Raw genomic sequence first — 27,962 nt, forward strand, 5'->3', positions numbered from 1 at the left:
TTCCCAACATATGTCTGGATAGTTGAAGTCCCCCATCACCACCAAATCTTGGGCTTTGGATAGTTTTGTTAATTGTTTAAAAAAGGCCTCATCCACCTCTTCCACCTGGCTAGGTGGCCTGTAGTAGACTCCTAGCATGATATCACCCTCGTTTTTTACCCCTTTTAGCTTAACCCAGAGACTCTCTACACAGCTATCTCCTACGTTCATCTCCACTTCAGTCCAAGTGTGTACATTTTTAATATACAAGGCAACCCCTCCTCCCTTTTTTCCCTGTCTGTCCTTCCTGAGCAAGCCGTACCCTTCCATACCAATATTCCAATCATGCGTCCCATCCCACCAGGTTTCTGTAATACCAATGATATCATAGTTGTATTTATTGGTTAGCAATTCCAGTTCTTCCTGCTTATTACCCATACTTCTCGCATTTGTATATAGGCATCTAAGATACTGATTTGATCTTGCCTCCCTGTTGTGCCCTGACCCTCCTTTCTCCTTGCCATTATAGGCCGTAGTCCCCCCCTCAGTTTTGTTCCATTATATAACTTGTGAAAGTGAAAAGTGAATACGTCAATTAGTTGCACTTACCATACTTTGAAAGCTCCTCTGGAAAAGCCTATTGTAGTAATGGTTGTTTTATTTTGAGAGTTTATTACCTTCCATTTTACATATCTGTATGAATGAAAAAAAATGTAAGTATCAAGTTCTGCTTTACATAGGGGGCAAAATTGTATTCCAAGCTTCACACTATACTGAGCAACATGTAGAGGAAGCATATATGTGTTCTTTGAGTGAAGGGTTTGCAATTGTTTCCTGAGTGGGATGAATGGGGGAAAATGAGGTCGGGGGCAGGGGAAGACAAGCATTTTCCTTTACCCCTCAGCTCCTCTTCTAGGACCAAGGACAGGCTGGCCTAGAGTGGATGGGAGAGCAGCACCATTTTCTGTAATAACTGAAAAACTGTCCAGAAAGAGAATGCGAGGTCACTGAGTAAGGAATGGGTTAGAAGGAGGTAACTGGAAGAGTGAAAGTAATTTATAGGGAGTGGGGAAGGAGAAGGAAATGTGAGGGGATTTTTGTAGAAAGTTGGGAAAAGCAACAAGACAGACAGTACACAGGGCCAGATCCTTACTTGCTGTAAATTGATGTAGCTAAGGAATGATGCTTAAAGAGTGTTCCAAATTGTCTTGCTCTTCAGTTGTGTTTGTGTGCTACCTTCATATAGAATAAGTTTCTCAGATTGGGTACTGCCTAGTGGACTCAGTTAATCAAGTTACCGTTTCTCTATTTATCCTTTTGATAAATTGAGAGAAATGTTCAGAATGGGTGGCAGGGTTGAAACTGTTCTCCAATTCATATCCAATTGTTTTTTCTCATAGGAGCTAACAACTCTGAAGTTGTTCCTGTAGAAGAGACATTCTCAGAACAGGTTAGATAGACATCTGTCAGGGATGGTGTAGACGGAGCTTGGTCCTGCCTTGAGGGCGGGGGGCTGGACTCGATGACCTCTCGAGGTCCCTTCCAGTCCTATTATTCTATGATAATATGATTCTTTTAGAAAATATTAAAGATATTAAAGCCCACTCTGTTGAGAGCCTGAGAGGTTTTTCTGATTTCAAAGAATAATTAAAATCTTAGGTTCATGGTTGGTAACAATGATTGTGGCACTTATTTATTAACATTCATTTTCACATTTCCAACCTCACATTTGTTACAGAGATTTCCTTCTGCCAGTGTTTGTGGGTAAAGCAGGGGAGGATGAAACTGTTCTATTATGATTGCAGCTATATTACAAAATGTTTTGCAATAGACTTTTTTTACAAGTTCTAATTCAAGAAAATAAGGAAGCCTATCATTATCTTTTCAGCCCCCTCTCAGTAGATACAACTGACTGAAAACTCCTAAATTCATGGGTGAGGGGTGAAGGCCCAGCTCGGGAAGGCCCAGCCCCTTCCACAACCTCCCAAACTGTGAAGTCAAGACTGTCCCCCACCCCAGGTTACTGCCCCCAATTCCAGCAGGTGGTTGGCCCTACCTTTCCCAGGTGGACAGAGTGCCTGGGGCAGCCATGCAGCAGCCCAATCCTTCCTGGCTGGCCAGACAGTTCATCAGCCACTCTGTGGCCCCAGCCCTCCTGGGCCCCCAGCTGGCAAAGCGTAGGCAGTTTTGGGAAGGCAATGCCTTCCCTTGCCTATGTAACCCACCACCTATGTCTAAATTCATATTTGATGCTGAATGAATCTCTGTGAACAAGACCATCACTTAAAGATCCACAGAAAGCAGCAATGAGCTGTAAAAGCCAGGCGAATCCAGGAAAAACAGGACGTTTGCATGGTTTAGCAACTCCACAGGGCATTAGGAGACCGAGCTAGCCTGTGGCCCTATCACAACTCTACCAACTGATGTTCAAAGTCACAGCTCTTCATTTAAAAATGTGTCAGGGCTTAAAGTTTATTGTGTTCCAAGTTTTAAGTGCCAAGTCTTTCAAGTGGTTGAATACCAAAGACCAGTTTTGGATATGTTCACTCGCACAGCATGCTGTTAAAAATCAATGCGACCACTCATAAAACATGGTATTGCACAACATGATTAAAGATACCAGAATCTTGATGTCAGCTGGTTAGTATCTATGACTATAAAAGTTTACAGAGCTCTTAGAAAAAAGACTTATTAGGTTGTCAGAACTTAGTAAGCTTCTGAAGTTTGGTCCTACACTGGAGGTTTAGGTTAGTACAGGTTGAACCTCTCTAGTCCAGCACCCTTGGGACCTGACCAGTTCCGAACCAGAGAATTTTCCAGACCGTGGGAGGTCAATATTGTCTAGCAGCGTTACTAACACGTCCACTCTTAGAAGACATTTAGGGGTAAATTATAGCTAAATAACAGCACAGAACACTGCGGGCTAGGACTGGTGCTCTAAACAAACTTTATGGGACTGTGAGAAACTTGGCCACGCCCATGAAAAGTGGACATCTGGCTAAGTAAAAATCATTCTGAACGACAGATGTTTTCGGACCAGAGTTCTGTACTAGAGAGGTTCAGCCTGTACATGTATTTTACTGGGACTCACCATGGAAGTAAGAAAAGCATTACTCCAACATTTGAACTAATTCTTTGGAATTTCATTAATTTAAACTGGACCAATCTGCATTACCCCTTGTGATGTTTAGAGGACTACACCGAGGAGTAAGAGGTCTGTCACCTTTGTCATCTTTGTGCTGAACAGCTGTGTTTTGATTCTTTGACACTAGTAGCCAGCCCACAAGCCTAAGGTCTTCCCCGGCTCTCATCAGCCTACCTATTTCTTGCCAGGTGACATCATGAGCCCTTTTGGTCCTGAGTCTCCTTCTTCCCTGAGATCTCAAGCACCAGACAGTTGGAACATTCCCTTCTGGTTCATCACTTGCAAATGTTTGGAACCAGCCCACTTTGGCATACACATGCTGCTCAGCTTGCACACCAGAGCTGTTGTAAGGTTAAAAATAAACCACAAAGTGTACCTAATAGGAAATCAGAGATTCAAAGATAAAACATTAAGGGAAGGCAGACATACAAATCACACAGAAAATAACCAGACACAACCAGTAGGCTTTACAGTTCTGTATGAGATAGCATCCCTTTTCTAATACAAGTTATTTATTCCCTTTGAACAGCTTCTTAGTATCTCCTCAGCTGTAGTTGAGATCCGGTGTTTATGGATAGCGTCCTGCCAGTTTATTAAAGACAAACCTTAGTTCTAGCCTGTTTTTAAAAGGATTTTCTTCACCTCCAGCCCCACCTCTTGATCTGGCATGGTGACCAATGTTTATTGGTAGTGCAGAAATCCCCTCTTAACCTGATAGCCAGAAAGTCTAAATATTTTCCCATCAATGCTAATGGTCCATCATTGTATTTTCCTGCACTGGACAATGGAGCATTGCTTCAGTCCAGTTTTGTGTAAGCACCTGGGTTCAGAGGTGCCTCTTCACAATTAACTGTCCCCTGTCCTGCCGTGAGGTGTAATTGACATATTAGTTTAGATTATGAGCACAGTTTTTGTATGCACAAATACCTAGGTTCATAACCACAGTCTGTCTCCCTATCTCCTAATGACAATCAAGTTCAAAGCACTACGAGCTTACTCTCTATATTTTTATAATACAATGATACAGTATGCAATCAGTTGGCTTAACTGCTCATTTTTGGGAGTTTAAAAGCTTCTGTTCTCCTGGTGGGTGACTCTCTTTGTCACACCCATCACAACCCTAAAATGAATACAAATCACAGTTTCTGCTTGTATATGCAATATTTCCTTTTCTGCTGCCGGGAAAGTCATAAGGAAGATTTATTTAATCCTTTGACATCAGTCCAGAGCTCTAAAAATTCTGACTCAGTTTGCTGGCAGAGAGTCAGTGAGGACCATCTTATGGAATTTGTCATAATCACATTTAGTGGGTAAAACCAGTATTTATTTTCAAGTCTCTTTCCACAGTTATCTTACATTTCGCTTTCCTCCACACAGGTGTGATTATTGTCCCAAGTGCTGGTGTTGGCATTGTGCTAGGTGGCTACATTATAAAAAAACTCAAACTTGGTGCAAGAGAGTCTGCAAAGCTGGCTATGATCTGCAGTGGCGTGTCTTTGTTGTGCTTTTCAACGCTTTTCATTGTTGGATGTGAAAGCATTAATTTAGGGGGTATAAATATACCATACACTACCGGGTAAGTGTCTTTGTATCAATGACTGCAATGCCAGCTATTTGCAAAAACCTGTGAGAAATTTAGCTGTTTTATTTTATTTTATTTTATTTTATTTTATTTTATTTTAAAATGAGCTATTTTTTGAAGTCCATTACTTAAACAAGAACTCAGTGAATATAGTCAGATAAATACATCATTTAACTGTATGATCTTGTCTGAGCATGAAGGGGATAGGTGTTTGAACTTATTTGGCATGATAGCAAACCTACTCAAATATCTTGGGTTTGAAAGTTCAGTTTTAAACTAGTGGGTTTGTGTTCCATGTGGAGACACAATGAAGAAAGCAGAATAGGAAGAGAGAAAACTCTCACATAAAAAAATGGGGTAAGAGAGGGAACAGAGAGTAGTCCAGATGCAAATCAGAGGGTACGGTTACACTGCCGCTTTTTTTGTTCTCTTGTCGGAAGAGGCTTTTCCAAAATTTGGCCTAGCTAGATGGGCCAAATGTCAGAAACCCCCCTATTTCAGAAGCCCCCTTATTTCTCGGGGAAGTAGGAATATTGGGGCTTCTGAAAGAGCACGTTTGCTCTTCTGCAAAAAAGTGGAAGAGCAAATGTATTTTCTGGACACAGAACAGTTCGGTATCCTGGAAAAACTGTTTAGTGTAGCCATACCCAGAGAGGGAAACTGTGAGAAAAGGAAGAGAGGAAAAAAAATCAAATAAGAAAATAAATACTGGATCCGTCTTCTTGTGGTGTTATGTGTCTGCTTTATACTTCATTGTCAGCAGAATGCAGACATAGAGCTAGGGAAACCAGACCCTGAAGACTCCTCCGTTGTAAGCTGGCCTGGTATCTCCTGTGCTAAAGCCCTCCTGGATGTGACTCAGAGAGGTGTGGCCTAGTGCTGAGGGTCAGGCTGTAGAGTGAAATGATGTTTGGGATGTGCTGCAGCGTAATGTTGTTGGGCTGAAGAAGCAGGAAATGGGGACAGAAACTGTAGGTATATTATTTATTAAGGAAGGGGTTGCAGCGATTATCTGTTGTCAGCTGAAATGCCGTGACACCCTCTGGAAGTAAAATGAACCTAAAATTGCCTTGAATATGATTTGTTCATATTATGCAAATTAGGCACGGGATATTTAAATTCCTGACTCATTTGCAATGTCTACCTGCCTAATCTTCATCCCTCTGCCGACAGAAGGATGCAGTCTAGACATAGCCTAAGGGTCCCACATCTTCCCTAACCTTCTTGTTGCTAACATAGCTGTAGAAACCCTTCTTACTATCTTTTACGTCCCTTGCTAGCTGCAACTCCAATTGTGCTTTGGTCTTCCTGATTACACACCTCTATGCTTGAGCAGTGTTTTTAATAGTTTATAAAGATTTCACTTTTTAAATATCAATGTCTGCTGTCATTAAATAATTGCCTGATCCCCAGTAATTCCCCACAACTGTAAAAATCGTAAGTAGATAAAAATAAATAAATACTCAGAACCCATCATTTTATGTACCTGTGAAAATGGAAATAAAAATCTACAGTAATGCTTAAAGGTCAATATTATCCATCACAACAGTTTATTAACAATGATTTCTTCCAAGACTGCATATACCTCATGAAAGATGACCAATGGAATATGTTGAGATGAGTGACATCAACTGCCATATAATAGACATCCTTAGTGACAGTAATAAGCCATTAACAATATAGTTAAAGGGAAATTTTAGGCAGAGCCCAATTCTGTAATAAACTCTTTAGAAAAAAGTAAATTTGTTGAGGTAGTTTTCATGTGCCCGTCTCTGCCCTCCCACCCTCAATGCCCTTGCACTTAGCTCATACCACTCCCTGTTCATTTACCACACTCTGCCTTTATGCTATTTAGGAGAAATGGACCTTCTGCCCGAATTTAGCTGCCTGCTCCCGTAATAGAACCATGCTAATTCTCCCCTTCTCACCCACTGACAGGAGGAGTCTCCTCTTAGTGCCTTGGTCAAAAAGCCAATAATCTGTAAATTGTTATGTATGAGCAAGTGAAATAAGTTTGTTGGCATAAAGCATTCGCTTAAACTCTCAGTATTGCAGAGCCAGATGAAATTTACAAATCAAACTTAGGGTACGTATACACTAGCCCCCTAGATCAATCTAGGGAGGCTAATGAGGGCGACTGGAATTGCAAATCAAGCCCGGGATTTAAATATCATTGCAGGAGGCATACCAGCTAATTGGAGTTAGGGCTTTAAATCAGAATCCTGTTTCACTGCCACATATAGATGCGGGCAGTTACTTTGGGCTAGTCAATTTCTAAAATGGCGACTGGCTGGGAACATGCAAATCAAGCGCAGGATATTTAAATCCTGGGCTTGATTTGCAATTCCGGTCACCCTCATTAGCCTCCCTAGATCGATCTAGGGGGCTAGTGTATAAGTACCCTTAGAGAATCACAGGAAGCAATTAGCCAATACCTTCAATGCTGCATCCTCTGTTCTTCCATTAGTTAAATGAATTCAGCAATATGGAAAGCCTAGAAAGTTCAATCGAAATACAGATGTAAATATAATGTTCTTCACTAAAAAAAACAACCTATCACCATTGTAAAAGGGCGATATACTGAAAACAGGAAATAACAATATCTCAGTTACCTGCAGTTGTGAGGTTCTCCTCAACCCCAACCTTGACACCTGCACCCTCCCAACACACCCATAGCCTCTGCCCTGAGCCCCTCCTCACCCACAAATCCTGACTCCTGCAACCCCCTATGCCCCCAGTCTCTGCCCTGAAGGACCAAGCAACACAGGGTAACCCTTCTACTGTCTCATACTTTCCTATTAATAAGGACGAAGGGGGTCGTAAGGGTCTGTTCCTTTTATCTTCTGTGATAGCTCTTCCAAGAGGTGTCTAATTTAAACTTGGATGACATAGGCTGTTTACCCTGTGTTTAAGAACATCCTCCTATGCAGATTTCACCTTTTTATTCAAGTCTGGTGTTTTAAACTTTGTTTCTCTATACTCACTGTTTATGATCCAGTTTACACCGTTGCTTTCATTCAGTGATTTCTGGGACTCATCTTGTAGCGCTATTGTCATTTTGTAATTTCTTTGTATCACACACCATGCCTTCATCTTGCCCAAGAACATTAGACACATGCTGTTGACACAAGAGCATTACTTCATAATACAAAATAACATACTGTTGCATTGACTGATGACCGTCTCTTGGCAATTAATGAAGACCAGCTATTCATGTTGATATGAATAGATCCCCCAGCTGCTTTCATTCCAGTCAGTGTTGGATTGCAGTCCCTGCTGGGAGTGGATGGAGCCAGACTTCAGTGGGTTTGTTCCTTTGCGGCTTACAGATGGTAGTGTTGGGCACTTGCTTTTCTACCTTGAGAGTTCTCGTAGGCTACTAGAATGATCCTATTTTATTTTTCCTTCCTAAGACAGTTAATAACTAGATGTGGGTTGAAGCATTTTCAGCATGCTGGAAAACCCCAGTTTTATAGCTCTATCTTGCCCAATGCAGAATATGGCCACGTGTCTTTCTCATGATTTGGGTCACAGTGAGATATGGATGACTAAGACTCCATCTGTATAAGACTGGGGTGATTATGGTGGCTGAGGGAGCAACAGGAAGAGTTGGAGGAGGCGGTAGCAGCCCCTACTCTAATGGTATTTGGCCATCAGTGGTAACCACAGTTGGCATTTTGGTAGGGTCTACATGTAAATAATCCAACAGCAGTGTTAACTTGGGCTGCTTTTTGTGTTTCCGTTTGGCTGAGAGGCTGCAATCTTTCCTTTCAGATGGGAGCTGCGTTCGTGCAGTTTGTGCCTCGATCACCCTTAGAAAGGGCTGCAGCGATGGACTTTCTACTTTAAATCCATTTAGAAGCTAAAGCTTATGTACAGTGGGATAGCTTGCTTTGCTTAGTGTCGTCTCCTGCCATGAGCATGTGACGCCAGTGCTCTGGGACCTGCACTCTCTGCCTATTGGCTTCAGACTGGAATTTAAGGCATTGGTTCTGATATTTAAAAATCTGAATGGCTTGGGACCCATCTATCAAAGACTGTCTGTCTTCCTGTGCCATTCTGCTGTAGCTCTGATTGGCTGACGCTTCTGTAACCAATAAGAGAGGTTGCTGCTGGCACTATGCTCCCTGTGTGTTCCTCAGCTCTGGCATTCTCTCCTCTCCCATTGAACCCTCCCCCTCCCAAATTTGTTGACCTTCAAGCCCACAGCAAAATCCTTCATGTAAGGCAGGTTTGAGGGGTCAGGGAGTTGAGGCTCTTTGGGGAACATGCTGGGTTGGGAAATTTAAGATTTACTTGGGTCCTGCAATGGGATTGGGGCTACTGTGTAGCACTGCAGGGCAAAATATAACTAATCATTAGTTTCTGAATGGTGGGTGCTATCAGGGGGAGATGTGCTCTTTCAGTTTTGTAAGGATTTTTTGCATTGCACATTTCATTTAAAGTCACTGAAGCCTAAAGAGCAGCATTGGCATGCTTTTATGTTACTCACATCCAAATAAATAACTAATCTTTGCAACCTTTTTAATACTAAAATCACTAAATAACTACAGACAAATTGAAAGGGGTAATTTCTCTGCACATATTTAACATGCTATTCTAATGTAATCTCTTTTCCTCTCCTCAGTCCTACACTCACTATGGCACATAGAAATCTGACAGGCAGCTGTAATGTTAACTGTGGATGTAAAATTCATGAGTACGAGCCCGTTTGTGGATCAGACGGAATAACATACTTCAATCCATGTCTGGCTGGCTGTATCGGTGCTGGAAATCATAGCACTGGGGTGAGTGTGTAATACTATGGGGCCAAAGCTCAGCAGATCTGGGCTGAGTGGATGGATACAGAAAGGGGAAGTGTACTAGCTCCCAGGCACACTTCTTCCTTCTTCTCAGCTTCAGAGAGTCTCATCCACAAGTGCCCCCTGTGCATGAATTTCTCTGTGTTTCAAAATGATAGGAGCACCGATTGTCCATGACATTATCCCAGCCTGCAGCAATGTTGGAATTTTGAGCGAGAGTTAATGCCAATTATATCAAAAATAACTCACACTGAGTGAACCTCCACCAACCAAAGGGCTGCTTTGGAAACGGTCATGAGACCACTGCAGTTGTAGGAATTGTACTCCACTGTAGCAGGGGAGCTGGATTTGCAGCACGAGCACAGTGTTAGATGGGCTGGGCCTTGCTCATGTCCTACATTTTCTGGGTTGGAAATACTGAATCTCTTCTGCTCTGTCTCCTGCAACTGTCCCTGACCTGTCGCTTTCCTGCTGCTGGCTTCGTGTCCCAGCTCCATTTTCCTTGCCACATAGTACCCATCTCGTCTCCTCAGGCTTGTCATCCCCGCCCTGGTCTCCTTGCCCAGCTACCAGAGGGGTAGCCGTGTTAGTCTGAATCTGCAAAAGACTGTGAATGGCTCGCTAACTACAAAAGCAGCTTCTGCTCTCTTGGAATTCACACCTCCAGATCAGCTGCTAGAAGTGGGCCTCATCCACCTTGATTGGATCCACCTCGTCATCTCCAGCCTGATCCTCGCCTGCATATTTATACCTGCCTCTGGAAATTTCCACTACATGCTTCTGACGAAGTGGGTCTTTGCCCACGAAAGCTTATGCTCCTACACTTCAGTTAGTCTATAAGGTGCCACAGGACTCCTCGTCGCTTTTGCCCAGCTAGGCTCAGTTCTCCTCTCCCTTATCTGCTTAACCGTGTACTGGCTCCCAGTCTTCATCTCTTCCTAAGTCTTCCTCCGTCTCCTCCCTGTCTCTCTGCTGCAACCTTTCCCTCCCTAGCTTCTTGTGCTAGGCTCTTTACCCAGCTACTCCCTTTACTGCCTGTGCACCCCTACTCCTTGTAAAATCTGTGTCCATCCCACCCCACACTGGTTCCCAGTCCCAGTCTCCAGCCTCCTCATTTTCACTATCCTTCATTTCCCTGACCAGCTTCCCATCCCAGACCTTCTTCTTCAAACCCTGGCCCCCACTCGTAGTATCCTTGCCCACCCAGTCCAGCTTCTTGCCCCACTCCATCCAATGACACCAGACTCCTTGTTCCAAACTACATATACCCTTTCCCCCGTCTGGTTTTGGTCCCCTCTGCATTCAGAACAGACAGTTTCCTGCTCCGCACTGCCTGTGTGCCAGCGGGGGGTAGGATGGGCACTGAGAGCACATTACAGGCAGTCCCCGACTTACACTGATCCGACTTATGTCAGATCCGCACTTACGAACGGGACTTTTCTCGCCCCGGAGCTCGCGGGAGGCGGGACCGCCCAGAGCGCAGCGGTCCCACCACCGCATCCTCCGGGGCGAGAAAAGCTGCTCCGGGTCTTCCTGGTGTGCTGGGGGAGACTCCCCAGCACAGCAGGGAGACCCGAGCAAAGCCGCACAGGCGGCGGACCCCGCTGCCCGTGCGGCTTTGCTCCTTTGCCCCGGAGCAAAGCCGCACAGGCGGCGGGGTTCCCCGCCTCTGCGGCTTTGCTCCGGGGCAAAGCCGCATGGGCAGCGGGGTCCCGCCGCCTGTGCGGCTTTGCTCGGGTCTCCCTGATGTGCTGGGAGGGCACTCCCCCCCAGCACAGCAGGGAGACAGGAGCAAAGCCGCAGAGGCGGGGGACCCCGCCGCCTGTGCGGCTTTGCTCCGGGGCAAAGGAGCAAAGCTGCATTGGCAGCGGGGTCCCGCTGCCTGTGCGGCTTTGCTTGGGTCTCCCTGCTGTGCTGGGGGGGGGAGGAAGCGCAGCTAGTGCGCCCCCCCCCCCCCCCCAGCAGACCAGGCTTTTGTTGCGGGATGCCTGGGGTAGAGCAGCTGGGGTGCTGCCGGGTTGGTCCTGCGGGGACCTACCCGGCAGCGCCCCAGCTGTTCTGTCCCAGGAGTCCAGATTCAGCCACTGTTGAAACTGATCAGCAGCTGATTCCAGGAAGCCAGGGGCAGAGCAACTCTGTCTAGGGCTTCCTGTAGTCAGCCCCTGATCAGTTTCAGCAGCGGCTGAATCTGGAGCCAGTTCCAACTTACATACAAATTCAACTTAAGAACAAACCTACAGTCCCTATCTTGTACGTAACCCGGGGACTGCCTGTACTAGTGCCTGGTGCCAGCCCAAAGTAGCCAGAGCAGCAAGGACAGGGAAAGCCAAACTTTAGCCCTTTAGCCCAGGACTGAAAACTGCTCAGTCAGTCTGTGGGGAAGGCAACTGTGAGGGGACGTGGAGTTGTCAATGAAGAAATACTCCTCCGAGATTGGTCAGCTGTGATTTTGAAGTGCATACTGAAATTTTTCAGATCCTAAGAACTGGGCCAGAGGAGGAAAGATTTTTACTAGGAGGTCAGATGACACACCCTGACACAAAAGCCACGTCCCTACCACATTCCCAATCCCATCTTCAAAAGCTAGGAAGGCACTAGAACTGTTCCGAGAAAAGATCACAGGAATGTTTAACTTGAGCCACCCATAACCCCTCGCCTCATTCTCAGAAAAGATTGAACCACTGGCCTGAATTAGAAACAAAATCCAGCCTAAAGCAGACCACATGGAAAATTTCAGTACAGAGGGTTAAAGTTTGGCAATGTTAGAAGTGACTGATGGGAAGTGTCAAGCAAACTTAATAGTATAGGTTGGACCTCCCTAGTCCAGTTCTCTCAGGGTATGTCTACACTACCCCGCTAGTTCGAACTAGCGGGGTAATGTAGGCATACCACACTTGCAAATGAAGCCCGGGATTTGAATTTCCCGGGTTTCATTTGCATAAGCGGGGAGCTGCCATTTTTAAAACCCCGCTGGTTCGAACCCCGTGCAGTGCGGCTACACGGGGCTCAAACTAGGTAGTTCGGACTAGGCTTCCTATTCCGAACTACCGGTACACCTCGTGGAGTACCTAGTTCGAGCCCCGTGTAGCCGCGCTGCACGGGGTTCGAACCAGCGGGGTTTTAAAAATGGCGGCTCCCCGCTTATGCAAATGAAGCCCGGGAAATTCAAATCCCGGGCTTCATTTGCAAGTGCGGTATGCCTACATTACCCTCCTAGTTCGAACTAGGAGGGTAGTGTAGACATACCCTCAGAGTTTTCTGGGCCAAGGAAGATCTTGGGGGAGGTGAAGCACCAGCCTCTCTGCTGGGCTCCTTTCCCCAGTTACCTGGCTCCGCTGCCCTCGGTTCCCCTGGCTCCAGCCGTCCTGCAGGCTCCACAGTCCCGCGAACTCCTGTGGCGGACCTGTGGGTGCTTGCAGCCCTGCCAGCTGTGGGCTCTGAAGCTTCTCCCCCTTCCTGGCTCTACATCTGCCTTCTCCCCTGCCGCACTGCAGACTCTGGTGGCCCCTGTGTCTTCCCAGCCCCATCAACTGTGGGCTCAGAGATCCCCTCCCCCTGCAATCTAGACTCCAGCAGCCCCGCTGCCTTCCTGGCCCACTGCAAGTTCTGCTGCCCCTGCCACATCCCCCATGGACTCCAGTGCCCCCACCGGCTTCCCAGCCCATCCGGCTGTAGGTTCTGGTGTCTTGAGGGCTCTGCTGCTGTGTTGGCCGGCTGTGCTCCCAACTGCCAGCCACCTCTGTGCGGGGGCTCTCTAGTCCAGCAACATCCATGGTCCAAAGGGATGTTGCTGGACCAGAGAGTCCTGGTCAACAGAGGTTCATCTGTAGGGACATTAAGTGGTAGTTTTTCACTACAGAGGTTAAAAATATCTATGTGGTAAATATGACACATGGTCTTTGTTGAAGAGACAAAAAAATCACAATATTTGATGTTTCTCCTCTTTTGCTTTTCTCAGGTAAGAAATTATACTGAATGTGCCTGTGTCCAAAGCCGCCAAGTTATCACACCACCAACTGTGGGACAGCGCGGTCAGCTCAGGGTGGTTATTGTCAAGACATACCTGAATGAGAATGGCTATGCTGTGTCTGGGAAGTGTGATCGGACTTGCAGTACACTTATCCCATTCCTAATATTTCTTTTCATAGTTACCCTTATAACAGCATGTGCTCAGCCATCAGCAATCATAGTGACACTCAGGTAAGAATCTAGATATCTTTATTACCAAATCATGATAGTGTTTGTATCACATAAGCGGGATGGTTAGCCAGACCCACAGCGGGAGGGTATAATGTAGTGCAACACTGTTGAAATCAATGGAATTATGCTAATTAACATTTGTTAAAGATTTGATCTCTTATATTTATACCCATAACGAGGGCCCTACCAAATTCAGGGTCCATTTTGGTCAATTTCACAATCATAGGGTTTTAAAAATAATCAGTTTCACAGTTTTAGATGTTTGCATCTGAAATTTTGTTTGTTGTAATGGTGCAGATCCCAACCTAAAATAGGGTGAGAGGTCACAAAGAAATTGTAGGGGGATTGCAACTTTTACTTCCATGCTGCTGCTGGCAAAGTGCCCAGCTCTAAAGACAGCACCACTGCTAGCCGCAGCACAAAAGTGAGGGTCACAGGGAATGGGGATTTGTTATTTGAAGAGCAGATCCGGCCTTATGGTCAGGAGTGCTGTGACTGGTCCCCCCTGCCAGCCAGCCCAAAGACTCTTTAACCTCCAAGTGCTGGGCCTGGAGATGAGGAGGCCAGGGCTGAGGGCACCCCAACCAGAAACTCCTACTGTGCCCCAGAGTCCCCTAGCTGCTACTCCCGATGGTGCTGGGGAGGGGTGGGACTTCCTCTTTCCTGCATGAGCTGCTCTTGAGGGAGGGAGGATGCTGCTGCTTTCAGACCCACTTCTGGGAATCTCCCCCAGCTGCAGGAAGCTCCTCAGCTTCACTGCCTTCAGAGGTGGGCCCTCAGCCAGTAGCCACAGGACTTTCTGCAGCTGGGGGACGTTCCCAGAGATGGGTCTGACCCAGCCCCAGGAGCAGCCCGTGCAGAAGAAGAAGTCCTGTTCTTCCCGAACCTGACTGGGTCTAGCAGCTGAAGACTGGCACATGGCAGGACACCTTGACTAAGGCGCCCCCATTCCATGGGCGACAGTTATAATAGACCAGGTAGGGCTACCAGGTATCTGTTTTTTTACCAGAGCCTGTTAAAAATATGGTAGCTGACACAGTGAAGCTAAGGCAGGTTCCCTACCTGGCTTGGCTTTGCACAGCTCCTGAAAGCAGCCAGCAGCAGCTCCTGATAGAAGCAGCCATAGGGCTCCGCATGCTGCTCCCACCCCATTTGTCTGCTCTGAAGCTCCCATTGGCTGGGAACCATGACCAGTGGAAGCTGCAAGTGCAGTGCCTATATAGGGCAGAATGCAGAGCTGCTTGACTGTGTTTGTGCTTAGGAGCCAAAGGGGAGGACATCTGGAGACACCCAGGACTGTACAGGCAAAACAAACTGAAAAGACTACGTGTTGAGACTGTTTTCAGAAGATGTTCTCTTTCCCTGCTAGGTCTGTGGAAGATGGTGAGCGGCCTTTTGCACTAGGAATGCAATTTGTTTTATTACGAACTCTTGGTAAGTCCTATGGCAAATGTAAGTAGTAACAGCTCTCTGAACACCATTCTCAAACGCCTCACAAAATTCTCCATAAATAAATCTTCTATAAAAGTAGCGAAATTCCACCAGTGAATAGCAGCCTGAGACTAGAATCACCATTGAACCTAGCAACTGAGCAGTTATTTGATATTCATGTATTGGATTTTTTACACCACATTTGTTTCTATAAACCACATTGTACTGTAGTGGCCAACCAGCAACACGGAGACAAAGAGACCTACATTGACAGAATAAAAGGGCCTGGGTTTGGTCATTTTTTAACAGTAATTTTCTACTAGTAATTTTAAACTTCCATCTCTTCAACGCTTGCCCAAAGTAGCAGTTTAGATTTGTAACACATTGGAGAGGATATATTTTTAATTGGGAATTTCAGCAGTTCCCTTTGTTCAGCAGCCTTTTCTTTCTGTTACTTTGTTCCTCATCTTTCCTATATAAATTTATTAGCTAAATAGTGCAACTAGTTGGAACTTTTCCACCAAAACTTTTCTTATATGAAAACTAGCTCATTTTCTATCCAAAAATTTCAATGCTTGTTCAGTAAACATTTTTTAAAAATTAGTTTGCATTGAAAAAAACTGCAAAAATTCCACACAGAGAAAATGGTGAACAAAGCAAACCATTTTATTTTGAATCTTTCTCTTCTCCTGCCCAAGAAAATACCCTTTTCTGGCTTGTCCTACCAAATAATTTTCAGTATCAGCTCTTAGAGAATTCTCACTGGTACCCAGAGGAAGTGGCTTTATTTTCTGCTCTTTATGCAGCCACTTCCTTTGTAGTACATTATTCAAAACTTTTTCAGGCAAAATAAGCATCAGAATTGGCTAGTTTCTCACCAGTTCCATGTGAGCTGTGTAGAAAATAGTTTTCCCCACCCACAAGAATTTTAGAGGTTCTGAAAACTTTCCTCTTCTGAACCAGGTAAACTGGTAAAATCTTGTACATTTTCACAAACTAAAAATCTCTCCCTTCCCAAAATTTGGATCAGGTAAATGAAAATGTGTTTAGATAGTGATTTGTATTTGCCTGTTATTTATGATAGATTAACTTCCTTTTCAAATCAAAAAGTGATTTCAAACTGAAAAATGAAGCTTTTTGTTTTAAAAATATGAAGCCAGGTTGTTTTGACCATTTCAAAATGTTTGGCTTTGAAATGGGAAATGTATAGAAAGTGACCCTTTCATATAACATATTCTGATGGATCAGCATTTCCCAATGAAAACCATATTGTCAAAAACATTCCTCGCCACCTCTATTTATCACATTAAGAACCAAATCCCCATGTTCTGCATTGGCCACCACAGCAATGTAAGTCTCGGAGCTCATTTGCTCTTCCACATTGAATGCCTGCCTATCAGTCCCTAAAGACTGATTACTTGACAAGGATAATTAAATAATGGGGCTCACCCTCGAGATGCAGTGCAGATTTTAATATTTTTCCTAAATTGAATTTGTCATGAGATTTTTAAAAAAAAACAATATTTTTGTTTTGGTCAGATAATAGAATAACCTCCCCCTGTCAAAAAAATAACAAAAACAGTTCCCTTTTTTCTAAGACAAGACACATTTGTATTTTAGTAGTGTCTCCTAATTCTTCTTCCTTAAAGTGGAAAGAAAGCCTGTTAGGTTATTCTTTACACAAAGATATTCCTTTCAAGCTTTGGAAGAAGTCAGATCTTGCCTATTCAAAAGCACTTTATGTGGTCAGATAATGCAAACATTTGAATGGTGCCAGTAATGGTATTTATAATGAAGAATGAGAGGAGAAGGCCAGTTGGCTTCATCTAATCACTAATAGTTTAATTTTGTTTGAAAAAGCTTGTCATGACCTGTTATAAAATATGAGTCTCATTTCTTGGACAGAGAATAAGCACTTAAACTGGGCCAGCTGCACTGGTAGCAGCATGGTGAAATCGAAGCCTGTTTCTATGGAGGAGAATCTCTCTTCAAAGGAGCACTTTGAATTATATTCTTCTCTGTCATTTTTCATAAGGGCAACTACTTTCTGTCTTTATTTGTGTTTCATGCTTTTAATTGTTCCATCCTACTGGGTAATTCCTGTAAGGAATATTAGAATATTAAGGACTTAAGACTTTCACATTGTTGGCACATTTCCTAAAAGATGCTCTTTGTACAGTTATGAATAAAATGTAATTTTCAGAAGATCAGTGAGCCAATCTTCCAGTTGTTGCAATATAAAGAACCCAAGGGAGCAAAAATCATACCAACATTTCCTGCCCAGGCTTCAGTGCAGGGCTGTGGCATGTCATGCCCTTATTTGCATGTAGAAACCAAAAAGCTTCTATATTATTCACACTATTGATGTGAATGCTACATCTCAGGTTCACAAAAAAAAAAGAAAAAAAAAAACCATTTAGGAGAACCAAGAAGAACAGAAGGTCATAACTAAGCTCACCTTTTAGGTGGCAAAGAATCCCACACATTGCTTGCAGAATATTTCCTGGGTTAAATGGTGTTCAGACTAAGACAGTTACAGCTTCTTCCCGACTTATGAACCGGTTACGGACCAAGCAATTGGTCGTAATTCAGTTCGTTTGTAAGTTGGACCCCATTGAGTTACACGCGACCGCGCTGTTCGTAAGCGTAGATCATGTTCATAACTCAGGGTCTGCCATTTATGACAGCTTTGGTCATAACTGCGAACGGTCGTAAGTCAACCATTCACAACTTGGAGACCAGCTGTACTATTTTTTATTGGATGAATGCTAGTGCATTTCAGCTGAACAAAATTAAACCTAATCCCTCTCTCAAGATTCTGATTCACTATTAAAGTCGGTGGAGCCATTGACTTTGATAGGAGTGGGATTGTAGTGCTACCTCTAGGGATGTGAACGATTAGTCAGCTATCTGATAAGCAAATGCTTATTGGATAGTCGACATGCTCGTCAACTAGTTGCTTCCCCCTCACCCTTGCTGCCTCTATCAGAAAGAGGAAGCAAGGCAGGTGGAGAGGAGGGAGTGGTTCAAAGCGGCAGCACCACGTGGAGCCCAGGGCCGGACCCCGGGCTTCACGCGGTGCTGCTGCTTTGAAGTGTTGTGTGCAGCCCGGGGCGAGCTGGGAGTCCCCAGCTGGCCCAGGCTGCACATAGTGTTTCAAAGCGGCAGCGCCACGTGGAGCCTGGGGTCAGCCGGGGACTCAGAGTCCCTGGCTGACCCTGAGCCCCATGCAGCGCTGCCACTTTGAAACTCCATGCGGAGCACAGGGCCAGTGGGGGACTGCTTGAGTTCCCCACTGGTGCAGTGCTCCCCGCAGCGCTTTCGCCTTTGAAGTGTAGCAACAGCCCCAGGGCTATTACTACACTTCAAAGGCAGAAACACCCGTATCAACTAATTGATACGCCAGCAATAGCCAATTAATCAACATTTTACTTCTCTAGCCACCTCCTATTAAAGAGACCTATGGTAGACAACCATTAAGTGCAGTAGCACTGGCTAACCAGATGATTGAGATTTGAGTAGCTGGAGTTGGGTACCTTAAGCCGACCTACCGAGTCTAGCATAGACCTGGCCTAGGAGTGGTACGTGGAGGATGATTGATGGATTTTGTGGGAGAAAAAATACTCCATAAGGATAAAAAGAGGCCATGATTGAAGAGCCATATAAACGTATAGTATGGCTGAACTGCAAACTCTACTCCCCCGATGGCAGCAAGTCTTAAAGCCCAGGTCAACTAACCCAGGCTCATGGGGCTCGTGCAACAGCGTTAAAATGGCAGTGTAGACATTCCCATTCATTGGAGTCTGGGCTCTGAAGTTCTACCCCCCTCACCAGTTTCCAAGCCAGGGATGCTATTTTTAGCCCTTTAGCATGAACTTCATGAGCTCAAATAAGATGAGCCGGGCTCCAAGACTCTCTGACACGATTTTTTTTTTTTTTTTTTGCAATGTAAATGCACCTTTACTGATATTGGCCCTTGTTCTTCCTTACTGTCCCTGTGCCACCCCTTTGTCATGTCTAACAATACACCCTGATCCTGCTGATGATCAGGGTACATGTTTACTCTTACAAGAGTGCATAGTCTGAACTCAGTAGGACTACTCACATGAGTAAAGATCAATCTGGCCATAGGCTCTGATCTGGAACTTATGCTTAATTTCCATTGAATTAACTGGGGCTTGAAGACAGCACTTTCACATGTTTAATAGGAATTCTTTCCTGAATCAAGGTCTTAGTTTGTAAGCTTCTGGGTGCGGGTGATAGTGCTTCTTTGCATTAGGAGATGCCTACCACACCTTTGGGTATTAACATAATAATAAATAAATTTTGTATTAAAATTAATAATAATAAATTTTGTATAATAATAATACAAAAAGTAATTAAAACAATATAAAACAGAGTGATGGCATTGTATATAGTTTCTTAAAGTTTTCTAGACATTCATCACTAATTACACTGTTTTGTTACTATTTTTACAGCTTACATTCCTACTCCAATTTATTTTGGGGCTGTTATTGACACCACATGCATGCTTTGGCAACAGGATTGTGGCGTGCAAGGATCTTGTTGGGAATACGACGTAACTTCATTTCGCTTTGTTTACTTTGGACTGGCAGCTGGTCTCAAATTCGTGGGATTTTTTTTTATTTTTCTGGCCTGGTATTCCATTAAATATAAAGAAGATCAGCTGCAGAGGCAAAGATGTAGGGCCTCACCTGTAAACACTGTGAGTGAGATGGTTGGCAATGCTGGACGTCAACAAAACCATGCACGGACTAGATCCTGTCCCACTTTCAGTGCTCGAGGGGAGCACACTGAAGATATCTGTCTGGCACGTGGAATGAATTACATAGCACAGACATATCCTGGCCCCTTTTCAGAAGCAATAAATTCCTCATCTGAAAATGCATTGGAAGAAGTCACTGCTGAGATATAGGCTTGAAAAATGTAAAATTCAGTTTTGTTGGTTGATTTAAATATGGCGCCTTGTAAAACACCCGTGCCTTCTTTTTTATTCTACATGTCACATGATAAACCAACAACACTTAAAGCAAGTATCAATAGCATACTTGAGGGCTGGATACCTCAAAATGACCCAACTGCTTATTTCTCTCCTCCAGATAATGGAGTTTTAACATATGTGTTTGTAATTAAGTCAGGTGTGTCCATTAAATGTCCATGCTCTGATCGAGTGTCAAAATAAGGACGATGTATTCTAAATGGTGGAAATCAATGGAAGGGTTACAGACATGAATATCATTGATGTCAAGATTTTAAGAAAATGTTGAACGGGATCATCAATTTTGCATCCACAAATCATAGTACTTAGTTCTCAGTGATTACTTTGAGTTCTGCTACAAAGCACAATGGAATGTGTCTAACCTATGCAACTTCTATGGATAATTGTTTATTGATATGGCATGTTAATTTTGCTTTCAGGGTCTTTAACCAACTGAACTTGAATGGGGCTGTTTTAAGACAAATAAGATTTTTAAATGGACATCATTGCTTAAAGTACTGTTGATAACATGCTAAGCCATAGGAAAGTGATATAGCTGGTAAAGTTTTCAAATTCTAAGACACCATTTCCTTATCTTATTACAATGTACATGTATTATAATTTGATAGGCTGTAGGATTATTCAATGTAGAAAACAGGCTACAAAAGTTTGACTTGGTGTGAAAAACTACAGTATTAATTTGTAATAACATTAAGATATGAATATCATACCCATAGAGACTAAAACAAGTAGATGCATATTTCTGTAACTACCTATACAGTTATCTGCTACAAAAGGCTACTACTAACTTCAAAGCCATATCTTTCTCAGTAACCACAGTATCCAGGTTTAGTTTGACAAGAAATGCTTGGCTGTTCTTTGCAAATGCATGCAGACCTTTTTAAACAAACTGTTCTGGTTCTACTAAGTGAAAATATCCAGAGAGTTTGGACAGCTGCATTTTTGGGACTGTGCTACTACCATTCCATACAGATCTCAATGAAAGGGGAGTTTGTCATTCATGTGTGGTTTGATGGCAGGTAAGAAGTAACTTGAGGCTGCTGCAAATAAATTTGCACTATAGAGCTTCCATCTGGCTTCCTGTGAGCACTGTTAGCGCCACCCATTCTAAGGAGGTTTCATTGCCGAGAGAGGCTCTACTGCTCAGAAGCTAATGCAGCTTGAGGCTGCATTAACAGATGCATGAATTCCTCACAAATAATTTGCTCCATGTCTGCTCCCCCCAGTTCCTGTTGTGTCCTCATTTGTGGAACCCCATCTTCATTTATTGCTCTCTGTAAGGTCTGAGGGAAATGGAAGAGTCAGTTGACTCCTTCCAGTGGGAAATCTAGGCCCAGAAGGCACCTAGATTTCAAGGACCCACACAACATGTTCTAGTCTTTGATTATTCCAAATAATTTAGTGAGTTTTCCCAGTTGATTGTGTCTTCTAGAGACTATTCAATTTGTATCTGCTTTCTGTGCTAATTACTAATCTGTAGTCTTAAATTAGGGGCATTACAACTGGCAGCCATGTAGTGATAGCTCAGGGAAGTGGTTATGCTAAGCCAGAGTTATATTCTGCTTGCACGTGCATGCCTCAGAGCCTTTGGGAATAGAAGAGAAGATTCTGTCTTTTGTGAAATTTGGTTGTTGAGAAGCACGCAGGTAGAAGCCAAGACACATACAGTAGAAAGAATTATTTCTAAATATATATAAACAATTTTGATGAGGGATCAGGAATTTCAGAGGTTTCTATTAGCATTAATTGCAGATTTCCATGGAATGCCTCAGGATTTGGTCTGTATTGATTTTTCAGCTTCCTCCTCTTACTAGCATCTGAAGTTACTCACTATGCTGGTGTCAGATCCTGGTTGAAATGTTGGCTCCATTTATTTCAGAATGCCTTGATTAGTTTATATGACTCATGAGCTTCTAGAGACTATCTATGTGGCTGAAAATGTACAGAAAATTGTTACTTCAGTCATTCTCTGAGTATCAGTGACTTTAATTAGCAGTGCAGTAATTTAGGAACCTAAGATATAGGAATAGAAGAGACCGCCTGGGTAACTGAATCCAGTCTCCTGCCAATCCCATTCATAACTTCATCAAACTCTGCCTTTAAAACAAGTTATGGTTCTTATCCCACTGTTACTAAGGGGCTGTTCCAAACCTCACTCCTCTGATGTTTAGAAATCTTGTGCTCACCAGTGTAAATGTAGTCATGTCCCCTGTACACCCATTTGTTCTTGTGCCCTTTAGGTTAGATAGTCTTTCTCCCTTTAAATCTCCTCACTGTATTTTGGATATTAATATGTATTTGGGGCCAAATGTATTTTTTTTTTTAGAATAGTTCAGTTCAGACTGCAAATTTTAACAGTGAGGATCATTAACAACTTACCTAGGGATGTGGTGGATTTGCTTTTACCAGAAGTCTTTAACTCAGGACTGGAGGGCTTTCTGAAAGATACATTCTAACTCAGCCAAAAATTATGGACTTGATGCAGGAGTCACTTGGTGAAATTCTCTGACCTATGTTATACAGGAGGCAAACTAGATGAGTGTAATGGTCACTTCTGGCCTTAGAATTGACGAGTTTCTATTAATTTACTCATAGGACTGGAATGGACCTCGAGAGTTCATCTAGTCCAGTCCCCTGCATTCAGGACAGGACTGTCATCTAGACATTCTGAACAATTGTGAGTCTCATCTGTTATTAAAATATCCAGTGATAGAGATTCACAACTTCCCTAGGCAATTTATGCCAGTGTTTAACAACTCTGACAGTTGGGAAGTTTTTCCTACTGTCCAACCTAAACCTCCCTTGTGGCAATTTAAGTCCATTGCTTCTTGTCCTATCATCAGCGGTTAAGAACAGTAATCTTTTAATCTCCACTTTGTAACAACTTTTGATGTCCTTGGAAATAGTTAACATGTCCTCTCTCTGTCTTCTGTTTTTCAGACTAAACCCCATTCTTTCAATCTTCTCTCATAGGTCATGTTTTCTAGACCTTAAATTATTTTTGTTGCTCTTTTTTGGCCTTTCTCCACTTTGGCAACATCTTTCCTGAAATGTGGTGCCCAACTGGACACAGTACTTGGGGGCTGTGTCTACATTGGCATGATTTTGCGCAAAAGCGACTGCTTTAGCACAAAAACATGCTACCTATCTACATTGGCGGGGAGTTCTTGCTCAAGAACACTGACGTTCTAATGTGTGAAATCAGTGCTTCTTGTGCAAGAACTCTGATGCTCCCGCTCAGGAATAAGCCCTCTTGCGCAACTGTTCTTGTGCAAGAGGCCAATGTAGACAGCAACATGACTTTCTTGCTCAAGAAAGCCCCATGGCTAAAATGGCCATCAGAGCTTTCTTGCGCACGAGAGCGTCTACACTGGCATGGATGCTTTTGCGCAAAAACACATCTCTAATCCAGTGGTTCCCAACCTTTTTAATACTGGGGGCCAGCACACCCATTCACAAACTTTTGGCAGACCAGTAACATTTTACTGCATATTGACGTATTCATTATGCAGATGACAAATATGCAAAAAAAAGTGTTGCCAGTCCACCCAAAGCCCAGCCCCCAGATCCCCCAGTGCCAGCCCTAACCCCTAGAGCTCCTCCACCCCTCCATTACCTCCCAGCACTAGCCACTGACCCCAGCGTCCCCTGCACCCAACTCCCCCCCCCAGTGCCAGGCCCCCACCCAAATGCCTCAGTACCAGGCCCCCCGTCCCTTAGAGCCCCTCACACCACCAGATCCCCCCAGTACCAGCCTCTTGTTTCCAGAGCCCCACTGCAACGAACTCCCACAGAGCCTCCCCCTGTGCCAGACCCCACTACTAGCTTAGTCTCCAGTGCCCCCCCAGCACTAGCCTCGACCTTGGTTGGCTGAGAGGTGGGGCAGGACACACTTCTCCCAACAGCCGCAGCAAGAGCTCTGTACCCCAGCCCCAGTCCCCAGAGCCACTGCGGCCCATCATCCAGAGGTCTGCAGCCCAGCGGTTGGGAACCTCTGCTCTAATCAGTGCAGAGTAAAGCAGAAGAATTACTTCTCATGTCTCGCTTACCACACTCCTGGTAATATATCCCAGCATGATGGTTGCCTTTTTTGCAAGAGTGTAACACGGTTGACTCATTTGACGTGTGGTCCATTATGAGCCCCAGACCTCTTTCTGCACTACTCCCTTCTAGGCAGTCATTTTATCTTTTGTATGTGTGCAGCTGTTTGTTCCTTCGTAAGTGGAGTAATTTACCTTTGTCTTTATTAAGTTTCATCCTAATTGCTTCACACGTTTCTCCATTTTGTCCAGAGCATTTTGTATTTTAATCTTCTCCTATCTTCCAAAGCACTTGCAGCCCTCCACTCCAGCTTGGTATTGTCTGCAAATCTTATAAGTGTACTCTCTGTGCAATTATCTATATCACCAATGAATATATTGAACAGAAGAGGACCCAGAACTGAGCCTGTGGGGCCCTACTTGATATGCCCTTCCAACATGACTGTGAACCATTGATGACTGCTCTCTGGGAATGGTTTTCCACTCATCTTATAGTAGTTTCATCTAAGTTGCATTTCCTTAGCGTGTTTATGAGAAGTTCATGGTATAGGGTCAGATCTGCCTGAGAAAATGTTCCTCAGCATTCAAAATGACAGATTTTCAATATGGTGTTGGAGCACCTTGCAGCATCCTCTCTGCTCCCACTCTCTCCAGTGAGCATGGAGACTGGTCAGCCCTTAGGAAGTGGTGCTGGGTCCTTACTGCAGCTCTGTGGCTGTGCAACTCCACCGCTGTCAGTGGTGTTACACTGGGGTAAATCTGGGATGACGCAATGATGAACCATAAAGTCTGCTACTGTAAGGTGAGGAAGCTCTATTAAAAGTCATTTACATCAGCCTATTATTAAAGAGGGCACTGTAACCTCTAAAAGCTGGATACTTAAGAAAACTAAATTGTTTAAAAACCAGCCACATATATGGGAGTAAATGTGACACTCAGGTTCTAACTTAACGGTTTGTTTTTTATTTCCTTTCCAGTTTGTAATACTGACATCACAATTTGACATTTCCTCCCACATTTACTCTTGTCCCTTTCCAAGGATTTAATGGCGTTAGAGGGAATCATTTCAACTCCGACCTGCTACTTTCTGCAGCATTACAAATAATACATTCAAGGCTATCTACATCAGGAAGGCAGAACTCCCAGGGTATGTCTACACTACCCCGCTAGTTCGAACTAGCGGGGTAATGTAGGCATACCGCACTTGCAAATGAAGCCCGGGATTTGAATTTCCCGGGCTTCATTTGCATAAGCGGGGAGCCGCCATTTTTAAATCCCCGCTGCTTCGAACCCCGTGCAGCGCGGCTACACGGGGCTCGAACTAGGTAGTTCGGACTAGGGTGCCTATTCCGAACTACCAGTACACCTCATTTCACGAGGAGTAACGGTAGTTCAGAATAGGAACCTAGTCCGAACTACCTAGTTCGAGCCCCGTGTAGCCGCGCTGCACGGGGTTCGAAGCAGCGGGGATTTAAAAATGGCGGCTCCCCGCTTATGCAAATGAAGCCCGGGAAATTCAAATCCCGGGCTTCATTTGCAAGTGCGGTATGCCTACATTACCCTCCTAGTTCGAACTAGGAGGGTAGTGTAGACATACCCCCACTGCGGGAGATTTGCCTGAAAGGAATGCAGGATTTGGTTCTATATTAGAACAACTTTGAGAAGAGTGTCTGAGTTAACCTACCAGTTTACAGCACTTAAAGTACTTAATGTATTGGGACTGAACTGTTTAACATCTTCCCTTTAAAATGTACAAAATGAGACATCCCACTTCCTTGGCTTCATTCTTTAATTAGAGTTTTTTATTCCCTATAGGAATTAGTAATGGTTAAATATAATCATTTCTATAGAATAGATTGTAACATTCAGGTAGACAGCTAGTATTTCTGTAAATATGTACTGTGAACAACTGTACAGGTTGAACCTCTATAGGGTCAGCACCCTCAGATTAGACCAGCACCAAATCAGGGAATTTGTCAAACCACAGAAGGTCAATGTTGTCTAGCAGCATTACCAACACTTCCGCTACTTACTGGGCTCTCTGAAGACATTTAAAGGTAAAGTAGAGCTAAATAACAGCACAGAACACTGAGAGCCAGGACTAGTGCTGTAAACAAATTTTATGGGACCCTGGGAAACTTGGCCATACCCATGATAACTAAAATCATGCCAGACCACATATGTTGCGAGACCAGAGAGCGCTGGACTAGAGAGGGGCAACCTGTGGTTAGTAATATGAATCATCAGACTGCAAATGTCTCTATGCCTCTCAGACAGATTAGCTGTTTTCTGTTAATGTAAAGGTCGCCTTTGAAATGAAGATGTGTCTGGCCTTCAAGTCTCAGACCTCAGTACAAACGGTCTCAAAATGTACGGGTTATTTAATTTAGGATCCCGACATTTACAATCAATGTATAGTTTGTTATTTATATTATGTGTCCACACTTCAAATATCTTGTTACCAGCAGTTCATGTGATGGGATGGTTAAAAAGCCTCTGTGTTTCAGGATGCCTGAGAAAAGAAGGGTCTTCATTCGTCTTGTGACCGAAAATTATTTGGGACACTTCTAACACCCTTGCTGTGATCTGGATGAATATCTAAAGCATGTCATGGTGCTAGTTATTATTGATGTATTTTATGATGCATGATCACCACGACGTAATTAACGGTCAAAATATTTCCTTTATGTAATGGCATGTGCTTTCCCTTTGAAAATCTGGAAATGTTCTTAAAAGATCATAGTTACCAGTAGGCCAATTCCTACAGTCCTTACTTAGCCTTTCAGTGGGAATATTGCTTGCACTACAGGATTTGGTCTAACAATAACAGCCAAAGACTAATGTAAAACTGTATAACCCTGTAAAAATGTGGTGAATATTTAATTTTCAGTAGAACAATACTTGTTTAAATATACCTTTATGGAGTACTGCTAAACAGCTGTTCAAATTCATGGTTACATGAAGTAAAAGATTGGGCCAAATTTTGGGAACCCTTAACTAAGCAAAACTCCTATTGTAGTCAGTGATAATTTAAACTAAAATTAAGGTACCTGAATTTGTCCCATTAATACTATTTCTCCATAAAATACCAAAATGAAGAGCCAAATTCAAGGAGCCAATTCAACCAGTGTTGAAATTCATTCCAGGTATTTTGTCATTTGTTCGTGTGATGACAGAATTGGGCCCTTAGGTTTTGAACTTCAAAAGATAATGCCTTTTCTGTCTGACTGTGTATGGACTTAACTGGGTCAGGAGAGCTAAGGGGATCACTGAGCTGACATATCAAGATGTGTGTCTGAAAGCAGGGTGACAGAAATGTTACCTCCTAGAAGAATTTTAAAAAAAAATTATCACAGGGCTGTATTAAACCAAAAAGTTGTACAGACACTTATAAAGGCAGTTTTTGAACACAAGTTGAAAACACTGTTGTAGTGGGCATTCCTCATAAAGGTCTGCTCCGCTCTCCACTGAAGTACATGGAAGTTTTGCCATTGACTTCAATAGGAGCTGACCCAAAATGCATACCTCTTCCTCTCCACCCTCCCAAAAAAATCTGGGTAGTGGTTTAGGAGCATGGAATGGGCACACTGGCGTGCAATTGTTTCGTTTAACAAAGTGTTATATTGAATAAACTGGTGTTAAGACATGGGGAGTGGGGGTGTGTGCGTGTGCATATGTAGTGTGCTTGTGGTAAAAAGAGAGACGAATTGTTAGGTGCATTTGTTTTTGCCTATTTTAAGCTCCTTTTATTGATATTTCTCAG

At 43.7% G+C, this 27,962-nt stretch overlaps 1 protein-coding gene across 4 annotated transcripts in view; it reads left to right on the forward strand.

Moving 5' to 3' along the window:
- Nucleotides 1–25,374, forward strand: part of SLCO5A1 (solute carrier organic anion transporter family member 5A1) — a 92,654-nt gene extending 67,280 nt beyond the window's left edge. For all 4 annotated transcript variants that reach the window (XM_075920553.1, XM_075920556.1, XM_075920554.1 and 1 more), the window contains 5 exons: nt 4,502–4,700; nt 9,334–9,493; nt 13,467–13,708; nt 15,078–15,142; nt 19,618–25,374. In XM_075920553.1, the coding sequence (XP_075776668.1) occupies nt 4,502–4,700; nt 9,334–9,493; nt 13,467–13,708; nt 15,078–15,142; nt 19,618–20,075 (1,124 nt within the window). In that variant the 3' untranslated portion in view covers nt 20,076–25,374. The remainder of the gene's footprint in view (nt 1–4,501; nt 4,701–9,333; nt 9,494–13,466; nt 13,709–15,077; nt 15,143–19,617) is intronic.
- Nucleotides 25,375–27,962: the final 2,588 nt, after the last annotated feature.

Source organism: Pelodiscus sinensis, chromosome 2 (genome assembly GCF_049634645.1).
Source record: "Pelodiscus sinensis isolate JC-2024 chromosome 2, ASM4963464v1, whole genome shotgun sequence".
NCBI lineage: Eukaryota > Metazoa > Chordata > Testudines > Trionychidae > Pelodiscus > Pelodiscus sinensis.